Source organism: Sinocyclocheilus rhinocerous, unplaced genomic scaffold (assembly GCF_001515625.1).
Source record: "Sinocyclocheilus rhinocerous isolate Xijiao unplaced genomic scaffold, SAMN03320098_v1.1 scaffold617, whole genome shotgun sequence".
NCBI classification, from domain to species: Eukaryota; Metazoa; Chordata; class Actinopteri; order Cypriniformes; family Cyprinidae; genus Sinocyclocheilus; species Sinocyclocheilus rhinocerous.
Genome location: NW_015632743.1, coordinates 421,339 through 443,648, shown reverse-complemented (window position 1 = coordinate 443,648; position 22,310 = coordinate 421,339). Strand labels below are relative to the sequence as shown.

General features: G+C 38.2%; 2 protein-coding genes across 4 annotated transcripts in view; one reads left to right on the top strand and one right to left on the bottom strand.

Annotated features, from left to right (window-relative positions):
- Positions 1-339: 339 nt before the first annotated feature.
- lrp11 (low density lipoprotein receptor-related protein 11) lies at positions 340-12,035 on the top strand. Its single transcript, XM_016556089.1, has 9 exons — positions 340-1,166; positions 2,159-2,316; positions 3,456-3,597; positions 8,153-8,278; positions 8,382-8,525; positions 8,805-8,975; positions 9,083-9,139; positions 10,598-10,714; positions 10,834-12,035. The coding sequence occupies exons 1-9, from the start codon at positions 548-550 to the stop codon at positions 10,986-10,988; spliced, it is 1,689 nt and encodes a 562-aa protein (XP_016411575.1). The 5' UTR covers positions 340-547; the 3' UTR covers positions 10,989-12,035.
- A 3,239-nt stretch (positions 12,036-15,274) lies between these two features.
- Positions 15,275-22,310, bottom strand: part of pcmt (protein-L-isoaspartate (D-aspartate) O-methyltransferase) — an 11,198-nt gene continuing 4,162 nt past the window's right edge. For 2 of the 3 annotated variants that reach the window (XM_016556086.1, XM_016556088.1), the window contains 7 exons: positions 20,718-20,822; positions 20,291-20,322; positions 20,097-20,201; positions 18,164-18,284; positions 17,335-17,420; positions 17,003-17,172; positions 15,275-15,955 (listed from right to left, as the gene is read on the bottom strand). In XM_016556086.1, the coding sequence (XP_016411572.1) occupies positions 15,943-15,955; positions 17,003-17,172; positions 17,335-17,420; positions 18,164-18,284; positions 20,097-20,201; positions 20,291-20,322; positions 20,718-20,822 (632 nt within the window). In that variant the 3' untranslated portion in view covers positions 15,275-15,942. Of the gene's footprint in view, positions 15,956-16,952; positions 17,173-17,334; positions 17,421-18,163; positions 18,285-20,096; positions 20,202-20,290; positions 20,323-20,717; positions 20,823-22,310 lie in introns of all 3 variants that reach the window. The other variant, XM_016556087.1, reaches the window with a different exon arrangement.

Below are 22,310 nucleotides of genomic sequence, written 5' to 3'. Positions count from 1 at the left end.
CACATAGAATAGTACTTCTATAAAGGGACATTTTTAGACTCATATTTGACAAGAGTGTCACCAGATCGTCTTGGACCCCAATAATCTGCTTATATATATATAATCTATATTTCACTTTACACTAGTTAATATAGATACCAATTGTTCATTGTTAAATTCATGCTTGTTCGTAATGCAATAATGCTCATTTATACAACTTGAAATGTTTGTTAAAAATGTAGGCTATTTTCTAGTAACTTGATATAGGCTAATTGCAAATAGGTTTCATTAACTCAAAAAAAGATATAGGAATTGCAAGTCAATGGTGTTTGGGCTGAGCCACAAAGTGCCGCCTGCAGGAACGAGGCAGCTTCGCAGCACGATGCTGCATTAGCCGCGATGCACTGATTTCAGTTCAGTTGGCCGTGAAAACGACAGGTGCAGGTGCTTTGTGCTTTGTGCTGTTCTTCTAAAATGCGCAAAACGCTGATTTTTTGTATAGTAAACTAATACATTTAATCTCGAATGTGATGTGAGAAAAAGCGTGCCATTGTTTCCATCGTGGGAAATGAGCGTTTACAGCGCCATCATGTTTCCTTCGGCGCATCATATCCAGCGAGCGCTCATCTGTTCTGTTCTACTCTGGATGTCGACGGCGGTCATGACTCGATCCTCCTCAACATCTGATCTTAAATCCAAAATATCTGGTGTGGAAGAACTGCTGGAGGAGTTCCGTAAGCAGCTACAGCAGGATGAGTCGGACTCGAGGGAGGATGAAGAGGATGGAGACCGCTGTATCAGTGGCTTCAAGGCGGCGGAGGAGCGCATCATCCGCGCCAGCGCGTCCATCGAGCAGGGCGCCGCGTTCTTGTCCGCCCCGCAGAGGGTGTATAGCTGGAGGGACTGCGCGCACGCCTGCTGCTCTCACCCGCACTGCACAGCCGCCATCATCCAGGAGGACCTGAAGCAGCCCGATGACAGTTTGCGCTGTTATTTGTTCAACTGCACGTACAGGGACAGGAGTGTGTGCTCGTTTTCCTTTCAGCCGGGATTCAGCACCTACAGTCGGGTGAACAACAGCTCTAGACCCCATGAGCCTGGACGGGGTTCTACTGCCACTGACAGTCCGAGCACTTCAGCCGGGAGCCCTTCATATGGGATCGATGAGGACGAGTCAGTGATGCGGGGTGGGTTTCTTTCTTCGATTGTAGTAAAGTTAGTCACGGGCCGCGCGTACTTAATGGGTCGGGCCAAAAATGACAACGAAACTTTAGGTCTTCATGTTACTTTCTTAAGCAGCAAATCAGCATATTAGAATCAGATTATATATATATATATATATATATCTCTCTCAAATGTACTTTTATTTGAACAAAATTAATACTTTTACTGAGCAAGAATGCAATAAATTGATCAAAAGGGACAGTAGAAATTACATGGTTAAATTCTATTTCAAATAAGTGTTGTCCATTTGAACTTTCTATTCACTAAATAATCCTGAAAAAAAAAGATCTCACAGTTCCCACAAAAATGAAACAATTGTTTTAACATTGACAATAATAGGTAATGTTTCTTGAGCTCTAAATCATTTTTGAAGGATTATGTAACACTGAAGACTGGAGCATTGATGCTGAAAATTCAACTTTGCCATCAAATGGGCATAAATAGGAATAAAGGGATAGTTCACCCAGAAAATAAATATTTGTCATTTGTCATCATTTACTCACCCTAATGATGTTCCAAACCTGTATTCATTTCTTTCTTCTGCTAAACAGAAAAGAAGATATTTCGAAGAATGTTGGAAACCAAATTGCTAGTAGCCATTGACTTCCATAGTATTTTTTTCATACTATGGAAATAAATGGCTACCAGCAACAGTTTGGTTACCAACATTCTTCGAAATATCTTCTTTTGTGTTCAACAGAAGAATGAAACTCATACAGGAACAACTTGAGGGTGAGTAAAGGATGACAGAACTTAAATTTTGGGGTGAACTATCCCTTTTAACTTATTCTGGAGCAAGAGAATCTCTATGAGAAGAAACTCCGCTTCCTGCTCTGCACCCTCTCCTCCTGTGTGCAAGAGTTCAGCCAATTGTAAATAAAACTTTAGATTTAAAGTTTGTGTTGTCCACAAAAAAAATGTTGAACTTGACTTTTTGTGTGTTTGGGTTTCACAGGTTTGGATGAGCCACCCCGTAGTGATGCGGGTCAGGACTTGGTGGTTCAGCTGCCAACAGACTGGGCGGTGCTAGACGGCAGAGACAGCACTGATGATCATGACATAATACATTATGAATGGGCTCTTGTGAAAGGAGACCCCTCCGTTAAAATGAAGGTAAACCTTTAATATTCAGTAATCTCTCAAAGACTTTATGATGCTTTCAAAACATTGCTTTGTTTGCACGTCCTGAACAGCTGGACAAAGCAACATTGGCTCAACCAGTGGAAGACCTGGAGTGTTTGAACAAACTCTTTGAATTCAATGAGGATTGCTGTACTGTTGGTTTTTGTAATATTTAGTGTTTAAAACATTTTCAGTGAATGCACTCTCAATTGTAGTGACGACATATTGCATCTCTGCTCATTTTGATCTCAGCTCAACTTGTTTGTGTCGCCTGAAAACCGGCAAACCTGACTTTCAGTCACTTTATTGCTGCAAATTGCTTTCTTTTTGATTGCCTCTTAAGCAATCACAGCATCATGTGGCAAAACTTGAACACTTTCATTAAAATAAACACAGCTGTTTTTTTGCGAGCATTTGTGCTGACCTGACAGCCATTGCAAGCTATCCAATTAGGCTGTTACATTTATTCACTCTATGTTTGTGTCAGTTACATCATAATGCACTTCTGGAGAGACTGCAAAATATAGGCCTGAGTAACATCATGACCAAAATATTCATACTGTATGTAGCATTCTAATGAAAAATATCTGTGATCCGTCTTTGTGAGATACACTCTTAAAAATAAAGGTGCTTCACGATGCCATAGAAGAACCTTTTTGTCTAAATGGTTCCATAAAGAACCTTTAACATCTGAAGAACCTTTCTGTTTCACAAAAGGTTCTTTGGGGCGAAAAAAGGTTCTTCAGATTATAAAAAGGTAAGAAAGAGATGGTTCTTTAAAGAACCTTTGACTGAATAGTTGTAGTAGAACAGTAGTTTGTGGAACCAAAAATGGTTCTTCTATGGCATCGCTTGAAGCACCTTTATTTTTAAGAGTGTACTGTAGTCAAATTTAGGCAAGGTAGAGGAGAAACTCATGTTACTGTCCACATAAAATGATGGCAGGAAAATGATTTCAGAAATTGTCGACAGTAATTGAGCTATAATTATTTTGCATCTGAGAAAATTCTTTGTATATTCCAGTAGCTTTGTGTGGACCAGCTGTAATTATTTACAGCAATTATAGAGACTCAGGTACTAAGTAATATGTGAAGTTCACTGGTCTTGATTATGTTGTCTGATTTCTGCAGGTGACTCACCCAGGCCTGCTGAAACTCAGTGGTCTTAGAGAAGGAATTTATACCTTTGAGCTAACCGTTACCGACACGGCGGGACAGAAGAGCTCTGACAATGTGTCTGTCAGTGTGCTCGCCCCTGCACCAAACGCAGAAGGTCAGAAATAATTTGTCTATATCTTCCATGACTATTTTTAAAAGTTACTTGTGAACATGGATGATTAGTTTTTTTTAATTTTGCATGTGTGTGTGTGTGTGTGTGAGCTTGCGTGCTATGAATGTGCAAAACTACATATTTTCAAACTCAACTAGCTTAATAACTAACTGTGTTAAAATATATTGTTGAAAACAAACTTATTTAATGACAGATAATGTGTTATAACAATGACAGTAGATTTTGTGTGATTATTTGATGGTGAAAGGGAAAGCAGAACATTTCTTTTCAACTTGAGAGGATGGCCCAAAAATGAACCACAAGCCTAAACGCAATACAAGAACACTTACTGAAATTTTCTGCACTCTCAGTGTGAAATTGTCTTAATAATCAAATGTGCAAGCATGCACATTAATACAGATACACATACAGATAATGAGAAAATGGGCTTAATAGGCTATGATAATAATGATAGAAAAGGTTATTAATGCCTTTATTTTGTCTCCTTTACTGAACACACTTTCCTGTTTATCACAACAAATGGCCAAGCAAAGCGCACGACACTGACAAGGTACGCGATACAGTCTGGACTATTGTAATATTTTGTATATGGGGTCCTGTCAGACCATTATTTCACGCTTACAATTAGTTCAGAATGCAGCAGCTAGGCTGCTTGTGAGTGCTAAGAAAAGTCAACACATCTCTCCTATTTTGACCTCCCTCAGATGGCTACCGGTAGACTTCAGGATAAAATAGGTTTTGTTGCATGTGTTTAAGGAAGTGCATGTCTGAACTTATGCTTATGTGTCTGAACTTATTACTTTCCGTCAGTCATCTAGGTCTTTAACATCAACTAATAAGTTGTTTCTTACTGTCCCACGAACTCATTTAAAGTTGAAAGGGGATCAAGCCTTTGCTGTTGCAGGTCCGCGCCTTTGGAATAGTCTATCATCTGAGATTAAGGAAATAAATTACATCCATAAACGCCTTTAAAGCTGGGGTTAAAAATTACTTTTAGTCATTAGCCTTCAAGGAGTTGGGCTAATGGACTATTGTTTGTTGTTTATGTATTTTAAGTAGTTGTATGTTGATTTTACAGCACTTTGGTCTGCAGGTGCAATTGTAAAGTGCTTTATAAATAAAAGGAATGAATGAATGAATCAGGGTTGCCAACTTTGGTTTCTCAGCCGGAGTGAGATTTCAATGACTGAATCAATTAAATACCCCTAGCTGGATCCAACAATTAATTTTCAATTTCATCTTAATACTATAAATTACCATACAATTAATGTGGTACTAGATGCACTTTTTAGAAACTTCCTCCTGTCTATGCAGATTAGATGCCAAATCTTAGTTCTAAGGTAATTTACCATCAAGTCAAATTTTTTACTGGATAATTTATTACGAAAATAAATCCCCAAAATAAATATAAAATATTTTATGTGTGCTAAAAAGTATAGAGTATATAGCTTGTTTGTCTACAGGCAGTTGTAAATCACTAAATTATAGACAATAAAAAAAACAAAAGCAACCTAGATGTTAACTTGTCACCTGTAGGAACACACACTCCTCTAAAAACATTAACTGTAATTTATTTTTCCTGTAAATGCAGACTCTACTCCTTTTTAGGGTTGTTCCATTCCAGCTAGTCTTCTTATAAAAATAATTTATTCAATTTAATTACTCAAAAAAATGCAGATTTTAGTCTAATTATTTGCTCCAATTTTGCGCCAAGTGACGTTACTAACAGTGCACAATTGACAATTAAATTATCACTCACCATAGTGGTCCGGCCAGACAGAACATTTACTTGCATTTAGCACAACTGGCATGTGTTAATTTTGTTAATTTTACTTCTGTTTCTTCATTTTCTCTTTACTGGTAGATAGGGATGTAACGATTCACTCAACTCATGATTCGATTCGATTCACGATTTATTTATTTTTACAAATTGAGATTTAAGACAAATTATAAATTAAATGTGTCCTTTTATTATTGCTTGGACAAAATGCTACATGTTTCTTTGTGAAATTGAAATATAACACTATAATAATATACTAACATAGCACTTGTATATTATTGCTCTTTTGTTGGTTTTGTTGGTTTTGATTGCTTCTATTGTCCTCATTTGTAAGTCACTTTGGATAAAAGCATCTGCTAAATAACCAAATTTAAATATCTAAACTTTTCTAAAGACAGTAAGTTCCCCTCAGACATACATTCAAACTCCTACCCCTAATTGAATCGCGATTTGATTAGCATCTCAACCGATTTGAATCGTCACATATTTGAATCGATTTTCAACCGGCTCGCGGTTAATCGTTACATCCCTACTGATAGACAATATTATCACAATATTTCTTTTCCATATCATATAATATCGATATTTTTCACAATATTCTTTTACCATTAATGGGGAAGGAAATGCTTTCCACATGTTTGTTAGGCCTTGAGAATGAATATAAAGATAATTTGTTTGTTCACAATTAAAAAACACAGAGCTACTTTTTAATTTAGGGCCCCATGAAATCTATATTATTTTCCCCTAAATTTTGTTTTGAGCTTGTGTAATGGAGGTCTTTAGCGTCCTTGTTAGTGCGCCCACCTCCCATGCCGGCAACCCAGGTTTGATTCCCGCTTGGAGTGGGTGCGAGTAGGACCCCGGGGGGTTACATTGGTGCCGTGACCCGAGTGGGAGTGAGGTTTAGAGGGGTGAGTGTAATGGAGGCGAGCTGGTAGGTGCCATGCAGGACAGGTAAACCTCACTCCCCTGATCTCATGAGGTGCACTAGTGACTGACACTAGAGGCTGAGGTCTTTAGCCTCCTTGTTAGTGTGCCCGCCTCCCGGAGTGGGTGAGAGTAGGACCCGAGGGGGTTACACTTGCGTATCAGATGAAACCACACCATTTATTCACACAGAGACACACAGAACATGCAGAGTTAGCCTATTAGCGATAAGCACTGATTGGATGTTGTCATATTTATTTCTGCTGTTAGATTAATCCATATTGAATAAAAATGTCCAGAGCTTATCATCGTTACCAACATAAATTTATCATGACTCAATATGATATTGTTTTATCACCCAGCCCTATGCGGGAAGAAATTAGATTCTTACGTTTCACAAAGCCACCTGAACATCGGTGATCGTCACGCAGGTGGGAGTCAGCAGCTTACATAGAGTGACCTTGCTTGTTGTGGGGAAAATGTGATTGGTACAGACTGGTCCAATCAAGAGGTTGCAGCAGGTCTTCTAATGCTGTGCTGCACAGACCGAATGGCGTATGACATCAAAATACCGCAAGATTCGGTCTGCAGAGCACTTGACCGTTTTTATTTGCCATGAGATTTACTTGGGCAGTGTAGAGAGCATAAGACAGAAAGCATGAAAAGCCTGAAAGCATGTCTCATGCCAAATGCGTGAGAGTTGGCAACCCTGTAATGATGTGAATAGAAATATGGGCCATAAGTATAACGTGAGCAGTGTTGAAAAAGTGAACAGTGTTGCCAACGGCTTTCAATTAAAAGTAGCTACAACTAGAAGCTAAATGTCACTAGATGACATCATAATGGCAAATTCACTGATCTATATAAAGATGTAGATCAGTGGGCAAGATGAGAACTTAGATAAGGTTTGTCCAAGAAGTTGCTATATTTGTCCCTAAACTTTTGAAAAAAAAAAAAGTCTCAAAAGGGGCGGCAAAGTCGCTAAATCTAGCTACAAAGTAGCTAAATTGGCAACACTGGAAGTGAAAATCCACATGCAAGCACAGTTTAATTGACAAATTCAGACCTGAAACGGGAGTAAATCCACACAGAGCAATCAGGAACAAGAACACACAGCCAGGAGCAATGACCGACAACTGAAACACAACTGAAACACAGGGGTATATATACACAAGTAAACAAGGGTTGATGAGGTACAGGTGATGGTGATTAGTAGCTATGGCGATTAACAAGGATTGCTATGGTGACAAACAGGGAGACAGAGAAACAGTAACAGGACACAGGAAGCAGTCGGAACAAAAATACACTTCAAAGTTAGAGTCCAACACGAGACCAAGACAGGGGAACACAGGCTGGGATCTGTGTCTGAAGATTAATATGTTTATTGTGCAGTCTTATAGCTGTTGGAAAGAAATCTTTCTTAAATCTGGAAGATGTAGCTGTAATAATGATCTCTGCCTGAGGCAGCTGAAATCAGTTATGTAAAAATGTAAGGAAATGCATTAGTTGGCCTGTCAATTAGTCATCCATTCTGACTCACTTTTTGCATGTATATGTACATAAATTATTGTCGTATGTAATTTTAATTCAAATGTAATCGTATTTGTTTATTCATTATCTTTAACACTGTTCTCTTCCCTCTGCTGTACTTTGTGTCATGTCATGTGTTTTTATTGTCTTGAGTTTTTTAATGTATTGTTAGTTGTATTTTCTGTAACGTGCAGACTATTTCCTGACCATTTTAATTGTCCTTTGGGGATTAAATAAACCATAAACTTCAACCTGAATCTGTATGGATGTGAAACAAATGTGTGTGTTGTTTCTCTGAAGTGTGTACAGGTCACTGTTCTCGATATCAGTTCATGTGTGATGATGGCTGCTGTATAGACATTGGTTATGCCTGCGATGGAAAGCAACACTGCCCTGACCGATCAGATGAAGATTTCTGCCAAAATTGTAAGCCTAGACCACCAAGCCACTCTTCTACCATCTTCTCAAAAGCCTTTTCAGTATCTTTATTATTTAAAGATAAATAAAAAGTTTTGGGTCTGTGTTATAGTTGATAGTGGTCATAAGTCCAACCCCCCCTCTAAACATGGACCAGATGTACAAACTGAAGCAGAAGCCCAGGCACCCACAGAAATACAGCTCAATGATTTCCCTAAACCTGAACAACATCAACATTATGGCTTCATTTCCCAAGGTAAGAAATAAGACACATCATTCAAATAATAATTTTGTCATTATTTACTCACTGGCACGTTGTTCCTTAAAATTTTTTAAAGAAAGTCACTATTGAAGACAGCATACTGACTGCTCAAAAACATTGCAGATGTTGCTTTAATCATGAGTTCACATCAGCACAGCATTTCTCTGCTGCTTCCATTCATTTCCAACAATTTTTATAACAAAGCCTCTCTATGTCTAGACATTTGATACTCTTGAGAGCAAATCTCTCTCTCTCTCTCTCTCTCTCTCTCAGATCCCTGTGCAGCGCCCCCAGTGGTTGGCCCGTGTAAAGGCGTCTTCCCACGCTGGTATTATGATTCTAAAACAGGAGATTGCCAGCACTTCCAGTATGGCGGCTGCAAAGGAAACCACAACAACTTCCTCCAGAAGTCTGATTGTGTAAATGAATGCATTCAGAAACCAAGTGAGACTTGATTGATTTAGCTGATTTTTGTATTATATTCAATGAAATTGAATTTATTCAGTTGAGAATTCTGTGAAGCTAACAGTTATTCTGTTGTCATCTTTCAGCAGTAACAAAACATCAGGCCACTGCAACTCCGTTAACCAGTGTGAAAACATACACGTGTATGTACAACAATATTAGTTTTGAGTAAAGGATAGAATATTCAGTTTTCTCTATACCAGGGGTGTCCAGTCCTGCTCTTGGAGGGCCAATGTCCTGCAGAGTTTAGCTCCAACCAGCTCCAACACACTTGCCTGGAAGTTTCTAGTGGCTGCGTTCGAAAAATTAGGCAGCTGACTTGTTGCCTCGCTGCCCTATCAGGCACTGACTTTGCAGGCAGCCTTTGTGAACGAAATGGAATCTCACAAAACTGATTTTGGACAGACTTCTGAGGCAACGTAACAGTTTAATGATCTACAGCAAAATACAGAGAGATTTTTTTGATAACCAAGTGAATATTTAATAACTGCAACAGTACAACAGTACAACAATTACTCGCTAGAAATGAGATCAAAAGTGGAAAACGTTGGTCAAAAATGTACATTTACACACAAACTGACCACTGACCACAACTTTCAGACGCCATCTTTATTTTTTAACTTATCTGTCACAGAATGGAATGCACAGGATTGTGGAATATCAAAGGCAGCGAAGGATACGTCTATGCTGCCTTCAAAAATCAGCCAGATGAAGGGATCTCAAGAGACAGGAAGTGAAGTTGACATTGGATTCGGATGTGCCTTGATGCCTTCCTACCTTGGAATGCGTCCTCTGAAGGCAGCATTTTTCAGGTTTTGGACGCAGCCAGTGAGTCTGAAGGCCTTGATTAGCTGGTTCAGGTGTGTTTAATCAGGGTTGGAGCTAAACTCTGCAGGACAGTGGTCCTCCAGGAACAGATTTGGACACCCCCGCTCTATGCTGTTATTATCATTTGAAAAAAATAAAATAAAAAAATTTATGTGTGTATACAGTATATAGATATATATTATAATGCATTTGTGTTTCATGCCCCATTGTCTGTTGTGTGACTTAAGTGAGTTAAGCTCTGTTCAAACCAAAAACGATAACTATAAATAGAATTATATTAGTGTCCACACTAACGCACAATAATGTTCTGTTTATTGTAAGTGCACTCTGCACGTATATTGTCACTTTAAATGCTTGAGCTCTTTAAAGCAGAATACAAGGACATTAAAGAGTCTAACCAAGGTGCTCAGAATTGCTTGAAAACGTACCTCTGTAGGAAGGTACTGTAGATCTCCAAGAGCAGGGTTGACTATTACTGAACACTGGTAAGTGTTCTTGCCATTAATATCCCCTTGAGTGCAAAATAACACAACTACCTCTCCTATATAGTATGCCAAATTAGGTTTAGTGAATCTCAAATCATGGTATCTGGAAAATAATGTTTCAGACATGTGAATGGCATAGGGTTGGGCGATGTCTTCCAAATTGGCATCGGGCGATGTCTAAAGTGAAACATCGCCATGGACTATGACATTTAATGTCCTTGTGTTAACTGATCAAATTAAATGGCTGCAGCATGTAATATAAAAAAAAAACTGCTTTTATTTGTGCAGCTCCCATTGCTTCTGTCCATAAGGAAAAACTGCAAAATCCTCTCACGGAGTCTCAGAGTTCACTGCCATCGTCTAAAATACATCGTGTACTGGAAGGACACCCACCCCCTGAATCAGGTCTGTTTTATTGCCCGAGTGAGTACCCGAGCATACAGCACTAAACAAATGTCATTGTACTTTTGTGTCTGTGTGTGTTTTCTCAAGTACTTCAAGTGTCACTCTGTGAATGTGTGTAGGTGCGATCTTACCCCTGGCTTTGGGTCTGATCATCAGCGTTCTGCTCTTACTGATGGTGGGCTGTAGGCTCTGGCTTGTACGTCGCAGACTGAAGAAAGCTTTGCCTCTCACCACAGAAGAGTCTGATTACCTCATCAATGGCATGTATCTGTAGCACAACAGCCACCTGCCAATCAACCCTCCAATCTGCTGCACCATTTGTGTTACTGTGTGTGTAGAGGACACATAAGTTGTCAAAAAATCGAATGCATGGCTAGCCAACCCTGCTCCTGGGGCCGGTTGCACCAGCTGTATGTAAGTTACAACTTAGTCTAGTTGTGGCATAAAGGGGCAATAAATTGCATTGACCTTGATTAATATCCCCTTGAGTGCAAAATGACACGTCTATCTCTCCAATATAGTATGCCAAATTAGGTTTAAATCTAAACCTTAGGTTTAAATTTAAATCTCAAATCATGGTATCTGGAAAATATAATTTCAAACATGTGAATGGCACACTATTTCTGAGAAATTTATTTTGTGACTTTGGTAGCAAATATGCAGATGTGTTTGACTGCAACAGAGGTTCCTGTGGTATAAAGATGCAGTTGTATGATTTGATAATCTGTCCAAATACTGGCATACTGGCTTAATGCATACATCAGTGTGTATATACTTGTTGTTCAAGTGGGCGATTTTGAATTCAGCTTTATTTTTTTAAAGAAGCATGATTACACTACAAGCTTGCCTGATATTTTTTGACCTGAGAATTTGACCTTAAATGAGAGCATTTTTCTTTTTTAATTTGGGACAATTTCTGAAAAATGTGCTCAGCCTTAATAGGATAAACATTTAAACCATTATGTTTCTGTATCCTTATATGACCATATGCTTGAAAGTAAAACTTTAATTTTAATATGATCATTAATAATTTCAGTCCAGGGAATACAGCTTTAGTTACTGTAATTATTGGAGCTGTCTTAAAAGTTCTAGATTGCGATTTTACAATTAAAAATTCCTTGATTTAAAAAAAACAAAACGTATGGCATAAAAACAAATCTGAAAATATCTAGTTAGGGTTTTCAATGTGGTTTAATGGCTTACTGTGATATTAAATACTCGTATGTATAATGTGTACTTGTGCAAAAATGTTTTGAAACCATATAATATAATGATTGTAAAACTATCCAATTTAATAATCTTGGGGGGAAAAATCCATTAAATGTGGACTAACTATATGAGTTTCCAGAGTGTTTTATGAATGTCGCATGCATACTTAATTGTGCACAAACAAAGGTGCATGAAAAGGCAAAATTTCAAACTCTTTAAAACGTTTTATGATGTAACAAAATCAGCTTATCATGGTATGAAGCAACAAACAGCATGACAATGGCAAACACTCTGCTCAGGTCACACCCTAGATCAGAGGAGAACACAAGATCCAGGGGGCGTGGTTGGATCCAGATCCAACTCCTCCCACCTTACATATACCTAAACCTACCCGTCTCCACCCCGAGCCCTAAACCTACCCGTCTCCACCCCCTGAGCCCTAAACCTACCCATCTCCACCCCTAGATGTGGATCCAAACACGCCCCCTGGATCTTGTGTTCTGCAGTGAGGGGCTACTGGGATCAGAGAGCGGTCAGAGCACAGCCACTTCCACCTTGATAACTGCATCTCCTCTGGTGTTTTTGAACTGAAGAAGGCTGCAATGTCTCTAAGCCATTTTTATATTTCTTGACCAGTAGGTGGCACCGTGCCACAGCTGTCCAGGTACACTGAGTGTGATTTTTGTTTCAGTTGGTTAAAGCGTTGCAGAGATAAAGCCTCACGTCCACTTTTCCACTTTTGGTGTGCTTGGCATCAAATTTAATGAATCATTACATGAGAATGGTCTATCAAAAGTCACTATTGAAGACAGCTTTTAATACATTTTGGTCAGCATGGTCTAGTGATGAGCTAGCTAAATTCAGTGAAGAGCCAATGAATCGTTTAGGACATTTTTAAAAAGTAGATTTTCATTAGAATTTTGTTTCTGGATCTTACAGTACAGTAGAAATGAAAGGGCGATCCGGCACATTACCAGAATTATCACACAAAGTAACAAAAATGTTCTTGACATCTTAATAGTAATGTTTCTCTTTGTGTACAATGTTTATTGTTCATGGTTTTTGATGATGAACATTGATTGGCATGTGATCCGACTAGCTTCTACCTAGAGAATTCACACTACAATATTGTCTTATTGTACACAACCTTTTGAAGCCAACAAAAATATAGTTGTTTTCTCCTCTTTATAATAGTTGATAGACCTATGTAATTTGTTATTCTATGCCCAATGATATGGTTAGTTGTATTTTATTTGCACTGAGCATTATTGTTCTCTGACTCTATCAGAACAAACCTGCCACCCATTTTTGTAATGTGATCCAATAGTTGAGAACCACCAAAAAGCAGCATGAACAAGGTGAATAAAGAGGCTAAGACAGCTTTGTGGCACTCTACATGTTATCTGTTTGGTCAGACTGCTCTTCTTAGTGGTAGCGATCGGACAGATTCTGTTTAAGGTATACTGAGAAGTGAAAACAAACCTAGGAGACTGACAGAGAAGCATTTTGTGGTTGATTTTATGTAATTATAAAAATCTCTCTACAGTTCAGACTGTGCGTCAGGTCAGACTGTGTGATTGTGTGAAAGAAGAGACAAGCGATTGAACAGATCATTGCTTAGCAGTGAGTTTATTTGTCAAAAGCCACGTTTGTGCGTGCAGGAAACACACAAACATGCAGAGAATTGGCATTGAAAACCGCTTACAATCAAAATGGCCATTGAAGGTTTAGCTCAACGCTGTGTATGCAAGTGTGGATCTGAGTGGGACTTTACTTGCTGCACATTAGATAATATAGACAAGCTTATTTTGAGCAGTGCAGTGATGTGAAACACATTTCATAGTGAGCAGTAATACTGCTAAACTTGTGCTCTAAACGTGTGACCCAACTCTGCTCATATCATTCCAAACCTGTATGATTTTCTTTCTTCTGTGAAATAAGCAAAATGTTCAAGATTCTGTTTTCCATATAAAGTGGATGATGATTTTTGCTGTCAAGCGCTAAGGACACAAAAGTACTATAAAAGTAGTCCATCCATACAACTCATGCGCTCTGTCTAATCCAAGTCTGAAGATTTAATCTTCCCTTCCACAGCAGTTCTCAAATCTCACGTTTGTCATACTCGCCAAGAACACGAGAACCAGTGTTGTTTGGGGTCCACAACGTCAAATCTAAAGGCGACGATTTGAATTTAACACAAACTTAGTTGAAACACGTTGACAATATAAAACATCAAATTTCATCATGTGGAAAAGCATCTGTTGTGTTTCACAGAACAAAGAAAATAATATGGGGTTGGAACAACATGAGTAAATCATGACAAATCTATTTTAGTATTCTGGAGTTGATTTCTAAAATTTCAATTTATACAACGTGTAAACTATAGTTAGATACGCCTTGTAAAATACCCATTGTAAAACACCTATAAACACACACCTGTGGCCATCAGTCTATTTTAATGTTGCTGCATTGCTTGGCAACTGTAAACAGCCTAAAGTTATAGCTAATGGACTGTATTACTTGCCAGGAGAATTTTTTAAAATTATTACATTGTTATAATTATTCATATTAATAAAAGTAGGTGTTTATTGAACATTGGAGTCTTTTATCATATTGCCATCGCTGCCGCTCTAAAAGCAATGATTAGAGACTGTTCTCTGGAATACCTGATTTTGATTGATTAATGGCAGCATTCTGTGGTTTGTACATATTTTTGTAACGACACTAAAAAGAAAAAAAATTCACCTCTGTCCCATATAAAAAAAAATCTTATATCATTCTGCACTCTTTCTTCTCACGTATTAAAATACTTTCAACTTTTCAATAATTCATGTCCATTTATTTGGTTGGCAAGCATCCAGGAATAACAGTTCTGCTTAGTGTTGGGAGTACATTTTGCTATAATGACCAGCTGACTGTACATTATCCCACACTCAGCCATTTGAAACTCTGTGTTGTACTGATTTTACGACAGTTAAAGAGGTTTGCTCTGCATCAACCAAAGAACACCCCACAACCGTGGTAAAATCATTGTTATAAAACGGAGAGTTCCGGTCCTTGATTCTGATTGGCTGAGCCGCGTTCAAAGCTGTTGTAAATTACTCCACAAACATACACCTTTGTTTACTTCTGTGTGTTGCTCGGCAACCACTTTGTTGCAACCACAACTGTTTCTGAGGAACTACATTGTTTGGTGGAAGAATACTGTTTTTATTAATATCATTACACTTTATTTGCTCGGTTTTATTTAGTGAAACCTAACTACGTATATGGAATAGCCATTTTATAAAAGCAATAAGCCCCGTGAAGCCGTGGTTTAGAGTGAATTTATAACAGCTAAGGGGGTTTCTAACAACGCCCCTTAGCTGTTATAAATTCACTGTAAACCACGGCTTCTTGGGGCTTATTGCTTTATAACACATGGCCTCTTGTGGCTTACTGTGGTACTTTAGAATCCTATGATGGAATAATCAAATGTAAAGTAGTTTATTCTGCCTGGGCATCACATGCTTCAGCTGAAAACACAAGCCATTACTATTAACACGGATTTGTTGTGCAAAGACATCCCTACACATTACGTAGCAGTGAATTATGATTTAATCACAGGGTGGATTCAGCATAAAGGCCGACCCCCGTGTTCTGTTTACATTACGCTGAGATGCATGAACAATTCAATTGACTGTAATACTGAAGTCATCACAAGAAAAATGCACCTGCGCATCAACCCCCCCCCCCCAAAAAAACTGCATTCACACAATTCTCAAACTGCAGGCATGAAAATCTCAGCACAAAGCCCTATTCCACTTTTTTCCTTTTTAAATTAAAGATACATCTCAATACATCTGTCTTTCACAACCATCAGACTGTCACAGGTATGGAAATAGAGCATTTATACAAGCTCTCCTCAGTGAAGTCCATTTGGGTGTGTGTGTGTGTGTGTGTGTGTGTGTGTGTGTGTGCGTGTGCGTGCGTGCGTGTATGCGCGCATATGGTGCAATGAGTATTGCCAGATCATCCTTTCAAAGTTCATCCCTATAAAAAAAAAAGAGAGAAAAAAAGTTACTGTGAACATCAAAGATACACAACAAGACATTATCATACAAAACAACACAACTGACATGCATACAGTAACAGTATAAACACAACAACACATGCAACAATTAGTTTCAACAATCTTAAAAGGTATTAAGGTGCAATACAGGCTATGTTCAAACTGCATGCGATTTGTTTATCAAAGCCAATCTTAAGGACTGATGGTTTGCACTTTTCCACTGATGAAACAGGATTCAGACACTGGACTCGCTATCTGGTGTATCTACATTAGTTGCTATAGTAATGATGTAGGCGTCAACACAATGCCAAGAGACTTTCTTCTGAAACTGTCAGTTTGAACGCATTTAATGCAACAAATTGCACATTATTTTAAACATTCACATCTACACATTAATGCTCAGCGCTCCCTGTATATGACATTAAATACATGTCACAATGGCAGTTGTCTAACAGGGTGGAAATCTGAAGGCTAAATTAGCTGTGCAATTGTGCTGGGGGCAACTACTGCTCTCGCAAATTATACCAACACAAATTGAAATCAATTTAATTCAAATGTATTTTCAGGAACTTTCTAAGCTTGCCTCGTTGAGTTTTAAGTGATGTCATATATGCCTAAACAAAAGATTTCTTTGGAGTTTTTTGCTGTTCAGACTACAAAAAACTAACTGGATTTGAGTCTGATCTGCCTTAAAAATCCGATTTGGGCTGCCAGTGTGAACAAAGCCATAATGCCAAGTCTAAACAGGTTTTGATGTCTTCATGCTTTTATGACTTATCACTCAAGCCCATTCCAGCAGTTAATGGCAAACCGGAAATTTAAAACATTATAAAATGTTTTTTTTTTTTTCCCCAAATCAAGCTGGTGGGTTAAAGTAAAAAAAAAAAACTGTGCAGCTCTTCATCATGGTATGGAGCAGCAAAAAAGATGACAAGCGGCAAATGCAGCCTCTGTCTGCTCCGGACCACACCGTTTCACCTGTGCCCTAGGAGAGAGAGAGGGGACAGAGGACAGGAAGTCACTTCCACCTTGACCACTGCTTGTCTTTGTCTGTTAAAGGCACGTAAATCACGCCCATCAGTGGCTTCATTTTGGTACTGCCATCCTCCAATTTGTCATACTGCTCCAGCATCTGGTTCCCTCCTGCTGGCCCGACCGGCAGAATCAGACGCCCACCTGGCTTTAGCTGGTCCAACAACTACAACACAAACAATATGAACAATACATGTGAACATCCAGATCCATGGTGAGTAAATGATGACAATTTTCATTTCTGAGTGAAATATTCCTTTAAAGATACAGTTTAAGGTACAAATATGGCTGGGTCTCAAAGTGTTTTTGTGACTGGAAGGAAACATACTGCTTGTGGCACTGTGGGAGCTGCGGCTCCGACATGTATGGCATCATAAGGTGCTTCTTCTGCATAGCCCATTCTTCCATCTCCAACTGCACACATACAGACAACATTACAGAAAAACGCAGATGAGCCCATATTACTGTTCTGTTCTATTCCTATAGTGTACTGCCTGTCTCTGAATATAAAACTGTCTGATAAATGTTTTTTTATTTTGTATTTTTTTTATTCTGTTTTCATCCTTCTCTCCACTCTCTGAGGCAGAACTCTCTAAACTCATCCTTTCCAATCATCCTACTACTTGTCCGCTTGATCCTATTCCATCTCATCTCCTTCAAGCCATTAGTAAGTGAGAGAGTGTGTGTGTGAGTGAGAGAGTGAGTGTGTGTGAAAGTGTGTGTGTGTGTGAGTGAGTGAGTGAGTGAGTGAGTGAGTGAGTGAGTGAGTGAGTGAGTGAGTGAGTGAGTGAGTGAGTGAGTGAGTGTGTGTGAAGGTGTATATATATATATTTATATACACCTTGCTACGTGTACTGCGTTAGGCTAACCGAGACTTGTCATTTGCACTTATATATTGTTGCTCTTTTGTTAGTTTTGACTGCTTTTATTGTCCTCATTTGTAAGTCGCTTTGGATAAAAGCGTCTGCTAAATGACTAAATGTAAATGTAAATGTAAATGTCATGACATAACAAATAGCTAGTTCTGTGTACTTTTTAAAAAATTTTCTGCAATGACAGAAAAGTAGTCTGATGAATGGATTTAAATGTGATAAATACTTATAAACAATATATATATAAACAACTGCAAGAGACCAAAGATGGGTAAGTAGACCAACCGATGAGTTTGATCCTCCCTGAAGAGATCAAACTAGGGTCATCTTTCTTTACATTAGTTATGGAATCCTCCACAAGCTCCTTCATATGATCAATGCCAATCACCTTCCCCTTCGGCCCAACCTGAGAAACACCACAACACATCCACTGTAAAGCACACACACAACAAACCACCGTCACACTATGGAGGTCCAAACTGGCAGAAGTAAATGAATGATTTGTCACAAAGCGTAGTGCTGAATTTACTTAATTCAATATCCATATCCAATTACAGAATTTGTTTTTACATATTCTTCCCAACGCAGAAACTAATGCTCATTTCAGAATCTTAAAAGGAATTACTCAGTAATTTTGCATCTAAAAAACTGGGAGGTACTGCAGCCTGTGACTGGTTGGATGCACATGCTGAACAAACCAAAGAAAAGTAGAGTAATCAGCTTCCACATGTAAACAGACCTGTTGTAGCTGTTACTCAGAGGATTGGGCTAATTTTATACCACTAAACATGCAGAGGCTTTCCGACAAGTGGACAGACAACGAGGTACAAGCCTTTTAAGCATCTGCTCAATGGAGTAAATCCACAGAGATTAGGTCGTCTAAGTGCAATGACTGCAGTTTCAGAAACAGTACCTGTAACGTTGGCTGTCTTCTTAATTGAATAAGTTAAGTTGTATGCTAACAATCTTTTCAGGTGTATAGTGCTAGCATCACAACTGCTAAAAAGATGAATGATTTGAGTTTTACCCGTTGTGTATGCTTGCACTTTTGTGGTTTTATTTATGGTGTGCAATGATTGCAAAAGGTGCAAATACAGGTGCATCTCAATAAATTAGAATAAATTAGAAAAGTTCATTTATTTCAGTAATTCAACTCAAATTGTGAAACTCGACACTGGACTCGCTATCTGGTGTATCTACATTAGTAGATTCCTTGTGAAGTTCACTCAAATTCTTGAATCGATTTTGCTTGACAATCCTCATAAGGCTGCGGTTCTCTCGGTTGGTTGTGCATCTTTTTCTTCCACACTTTTTCCTTCCACTCAACTTTCTGTTAGCATGCTTGGATACAGCACTCTGTGAACAGCCAGCTTCTTTGGCAATGAATCTTTGTGGCTTACCCTCCTTGTGAAGAGTGTCAATGATTGTCTTCTGGACAACTGTAAGATCAGCAGTCTTCCCCATGATTGCGTAGCCTAGTGAACCAAACTGAGAGACCATTTTGAAGGCTCAGGAAACATTTGCAGGTGTTTTGAGTTGATTAGCTGACTGGCATGTCACCATATTCTAATTTGTTGAGATAATGAATTGGTGGGTTTTTGTTAAATGTGAGCCAAAATCATCACAATTAAAAGAACCAAAGACTTAAACTACTTCAGTCTGTGTGCATTGAATTTATTTAATACACAAGTTTCACAATTTGAGTTGAATAACTGAAATAAATGAACTTTTCCACGACATTCTAAATTATTGAGATGCACCTGTAAGTGTGTTCAGGGGCCAGTTGCATAAACATAGACAATATGTTAAGAACCTTAAGAACTACTTTGTCCAACTAGCAGTTAAACAAGTGTCATACTCGTCTTACTAACCAACCAGTCTTACTTTTTGTATTCTAATTAGACCAATCTACCTTTTCATGTAACTGACTTTGAAAAGTTATGACCAGTCTTACAGAAAAAAAAATACGATAGATGACTAACTTTTAAGACTAGTCTAAGCAGTTTATGCAACCTGCCACAGGACCAACTTTCTGTGAATTCTGTGAAAACCGAAAAATTCTGGGTCTCCCCATATGCTCATTTATTTTTGCAGTTTAGCTCCTCCGTATCACACACACTGTTTAACTGTTCTAATGTACAAAAGTAATTCATGCGTCATAATTGTTTGCATGCCATTGCTCTATATTTAATTTGGAATTGGCAGTGAAGAGACTCACCATTCTGGCGAAGCAGACGGACAGGATCCCGGAGCCTGATCCCACATCCAGAGCCTTTGCTCCTTCATACAGATGATCATGGAGGAGCTCTAGGGCATACGCGTGCTACAGCACACAAATGACCGTTCATCAGCGTCTACGGCAAACAGGCCATTAACTGCAACTACAAATGTTTCTTAAGCAGTTTAACTTACCATATGCGGTGCACTGATTGTTGCTTGGTAACCTGCAAAAAATGACAAAAAACACTTTCATCCCAAAGAGAAAACACATCAACAGAATCACCAGAATACTGCATTGTGTTCAATACTGCATCTGCATTGGAAGACATCACTTCACTTTGAAATCAGCTTAAAGATATCTACACTGGATAGAAGTGGATGTACTTCCGAACGTCAGTTCGAAACTATTCCAATGAATTAATAAAATCCTTTTATTTCAGACATACAGGGAAAATGATGTGGTTGGTGTAGTTGTGCAGAGCAGCAAAAACAGAAAGCAGGAATTATGTCTCACTAGGCTTTGGCCACATCGGACGCTTGCAGTGTAAACTATAATGGAAGCAATACAGTTGTAGATGACATTGTGGCAACAAAATAATAACTCTTGCCTGGAGCTTACCTATAGATTGTGGCGAGTCCATGTATGGATTACATTTGGAGAAGTGGGCACGGTCTGTGGCCAACATAACTTCATATACGCGGTCCGATTTAATTATCCCATTTTCTGGACAAAAAACACAAACACATTCAAGCTGATGCGTTAATACCACTGTGATATACATACTATATATATATATATATATATATATATAAATAATGTGCAAGCTTTTCTAATATCAGTTCCAAGAGAACCTTAATTGGGAACCCCATTTGCAGCTTCACAACCCCTGTTCATTGTATGAAAAAAGAGCAGCGTGAATATTCTTCAAAAAATCTCCTTTGGTGTTCTAAAGAAGAAGGCTCTTAATCTGTTTAGTCAGTCAGGTCATTCATTTACATTTATGCATCTGGCAGACAATTTATCCAAAGAGACACTGCATTCATGAAACATTTTTCTCAGTTGATCCATTTCCTTGGAAACGCCATGACCTTAGCGCTGCTAGTGCCATGCACTACTTTTTAAGCTCTCTCTCTCTCTCTATATATATATATATATTTTTTTTTTTCCCCCTGTCAAGTCTCCAACCTTCTATGAGCAATTATGCAATGCTAAATTACGTTATGACAATGCAAGCAGCTAAGCAATGACCAATTAATAATTTAATGTTACCATGAAGTATGCTGGGATAAATAACAAGAGACATGTGAGATCATTCATCTAGACATTTACAGTACATCATTCTGTAAGCTTATGGTATGGTACCGGAAATGCTGGAGTAGCAAAACCTTGTGGCATGTCAGCAATCCTGGTATTCAAAACTTGCACACTAATAATAGCAGTTTGTCCATATTGAAACATAGCAAATACTACACATTTACACTTTCAGACAGATGATCACTCACAGTCTGAAGGTCTGAGCCTTAATGTATATTTTCTAACCAACTTTCACAGAGATAATGTAGTTGTGTCTCGCAAATTATTTGGAAAAGTCCAATGGGAGTGCATATTACCAATTAGTAATTAGTCAAAATCTATGATTGCTAGATTCTCTTGGAGAATAGACCCCTTTTCAGTTAGTAAACACTGTGACTTTTAAAAAATATATATTTTCTTTATTAAGTTTTAACACTTAGTTACATTCATCACCCCACCCCCCTCTAACGGCATAAAAAAAACATACAATCCAGAGTACAAAACTGACAGTGAAGGAATTAAGTGTCCCATGTTTGTTCAGTCCATAAATTATCATTTAACATGAAAGGCCTGACAACAACAAGGAAACATATGGCTAATAAATATGATGAATATGGCAATAAACAAAAATGTTCACAGAAGGGGCACACCCTCATCAAAAATAAATAAGTAAATATGTACACCCTGTAAGAATACTAGTCCAGAAAACATAACAGAAGAGCTAAACCTATTAATTTTAGTAGAAATAGAAAATACACATGCATAAATAAATACATGAAATAAATAATAATAATAATAATAAAACAAAATATAAAAAGAGGATATGAAAAGAAGGGGAGGTTCAGGCATATCATTCCATTTTACAGGGAGGGAAGTTGTTCAAAATATCTTATGAAGGGGAACCAAATGTCTTGAAAC

Excerpts from the sequence above, each read along its gene's own strand:
- lrp11 (XM_016556089.1), top strand. The coding sequence starts at position 548 with ATGAGCGTTTACAGCGCCATCATGTTTCCTTCGGCGCATCATATCCAG. Across the intron at positions 3,598-8,152 it reads CCCTGCACCAAACGCAGAAG|TGTGTACAGGTCACTGTTCT; the intron begins GTCAGAAATAAT and ends GTTTCTCTGAAG. Across the intron at positions 10,715-10,833 it reads ACACCCACCCCCTGAATCAG|GTGCGATCTTACCCCTGGCT; the intron begins GTCTGTTTTATT and ends GAATGTGTGTAG.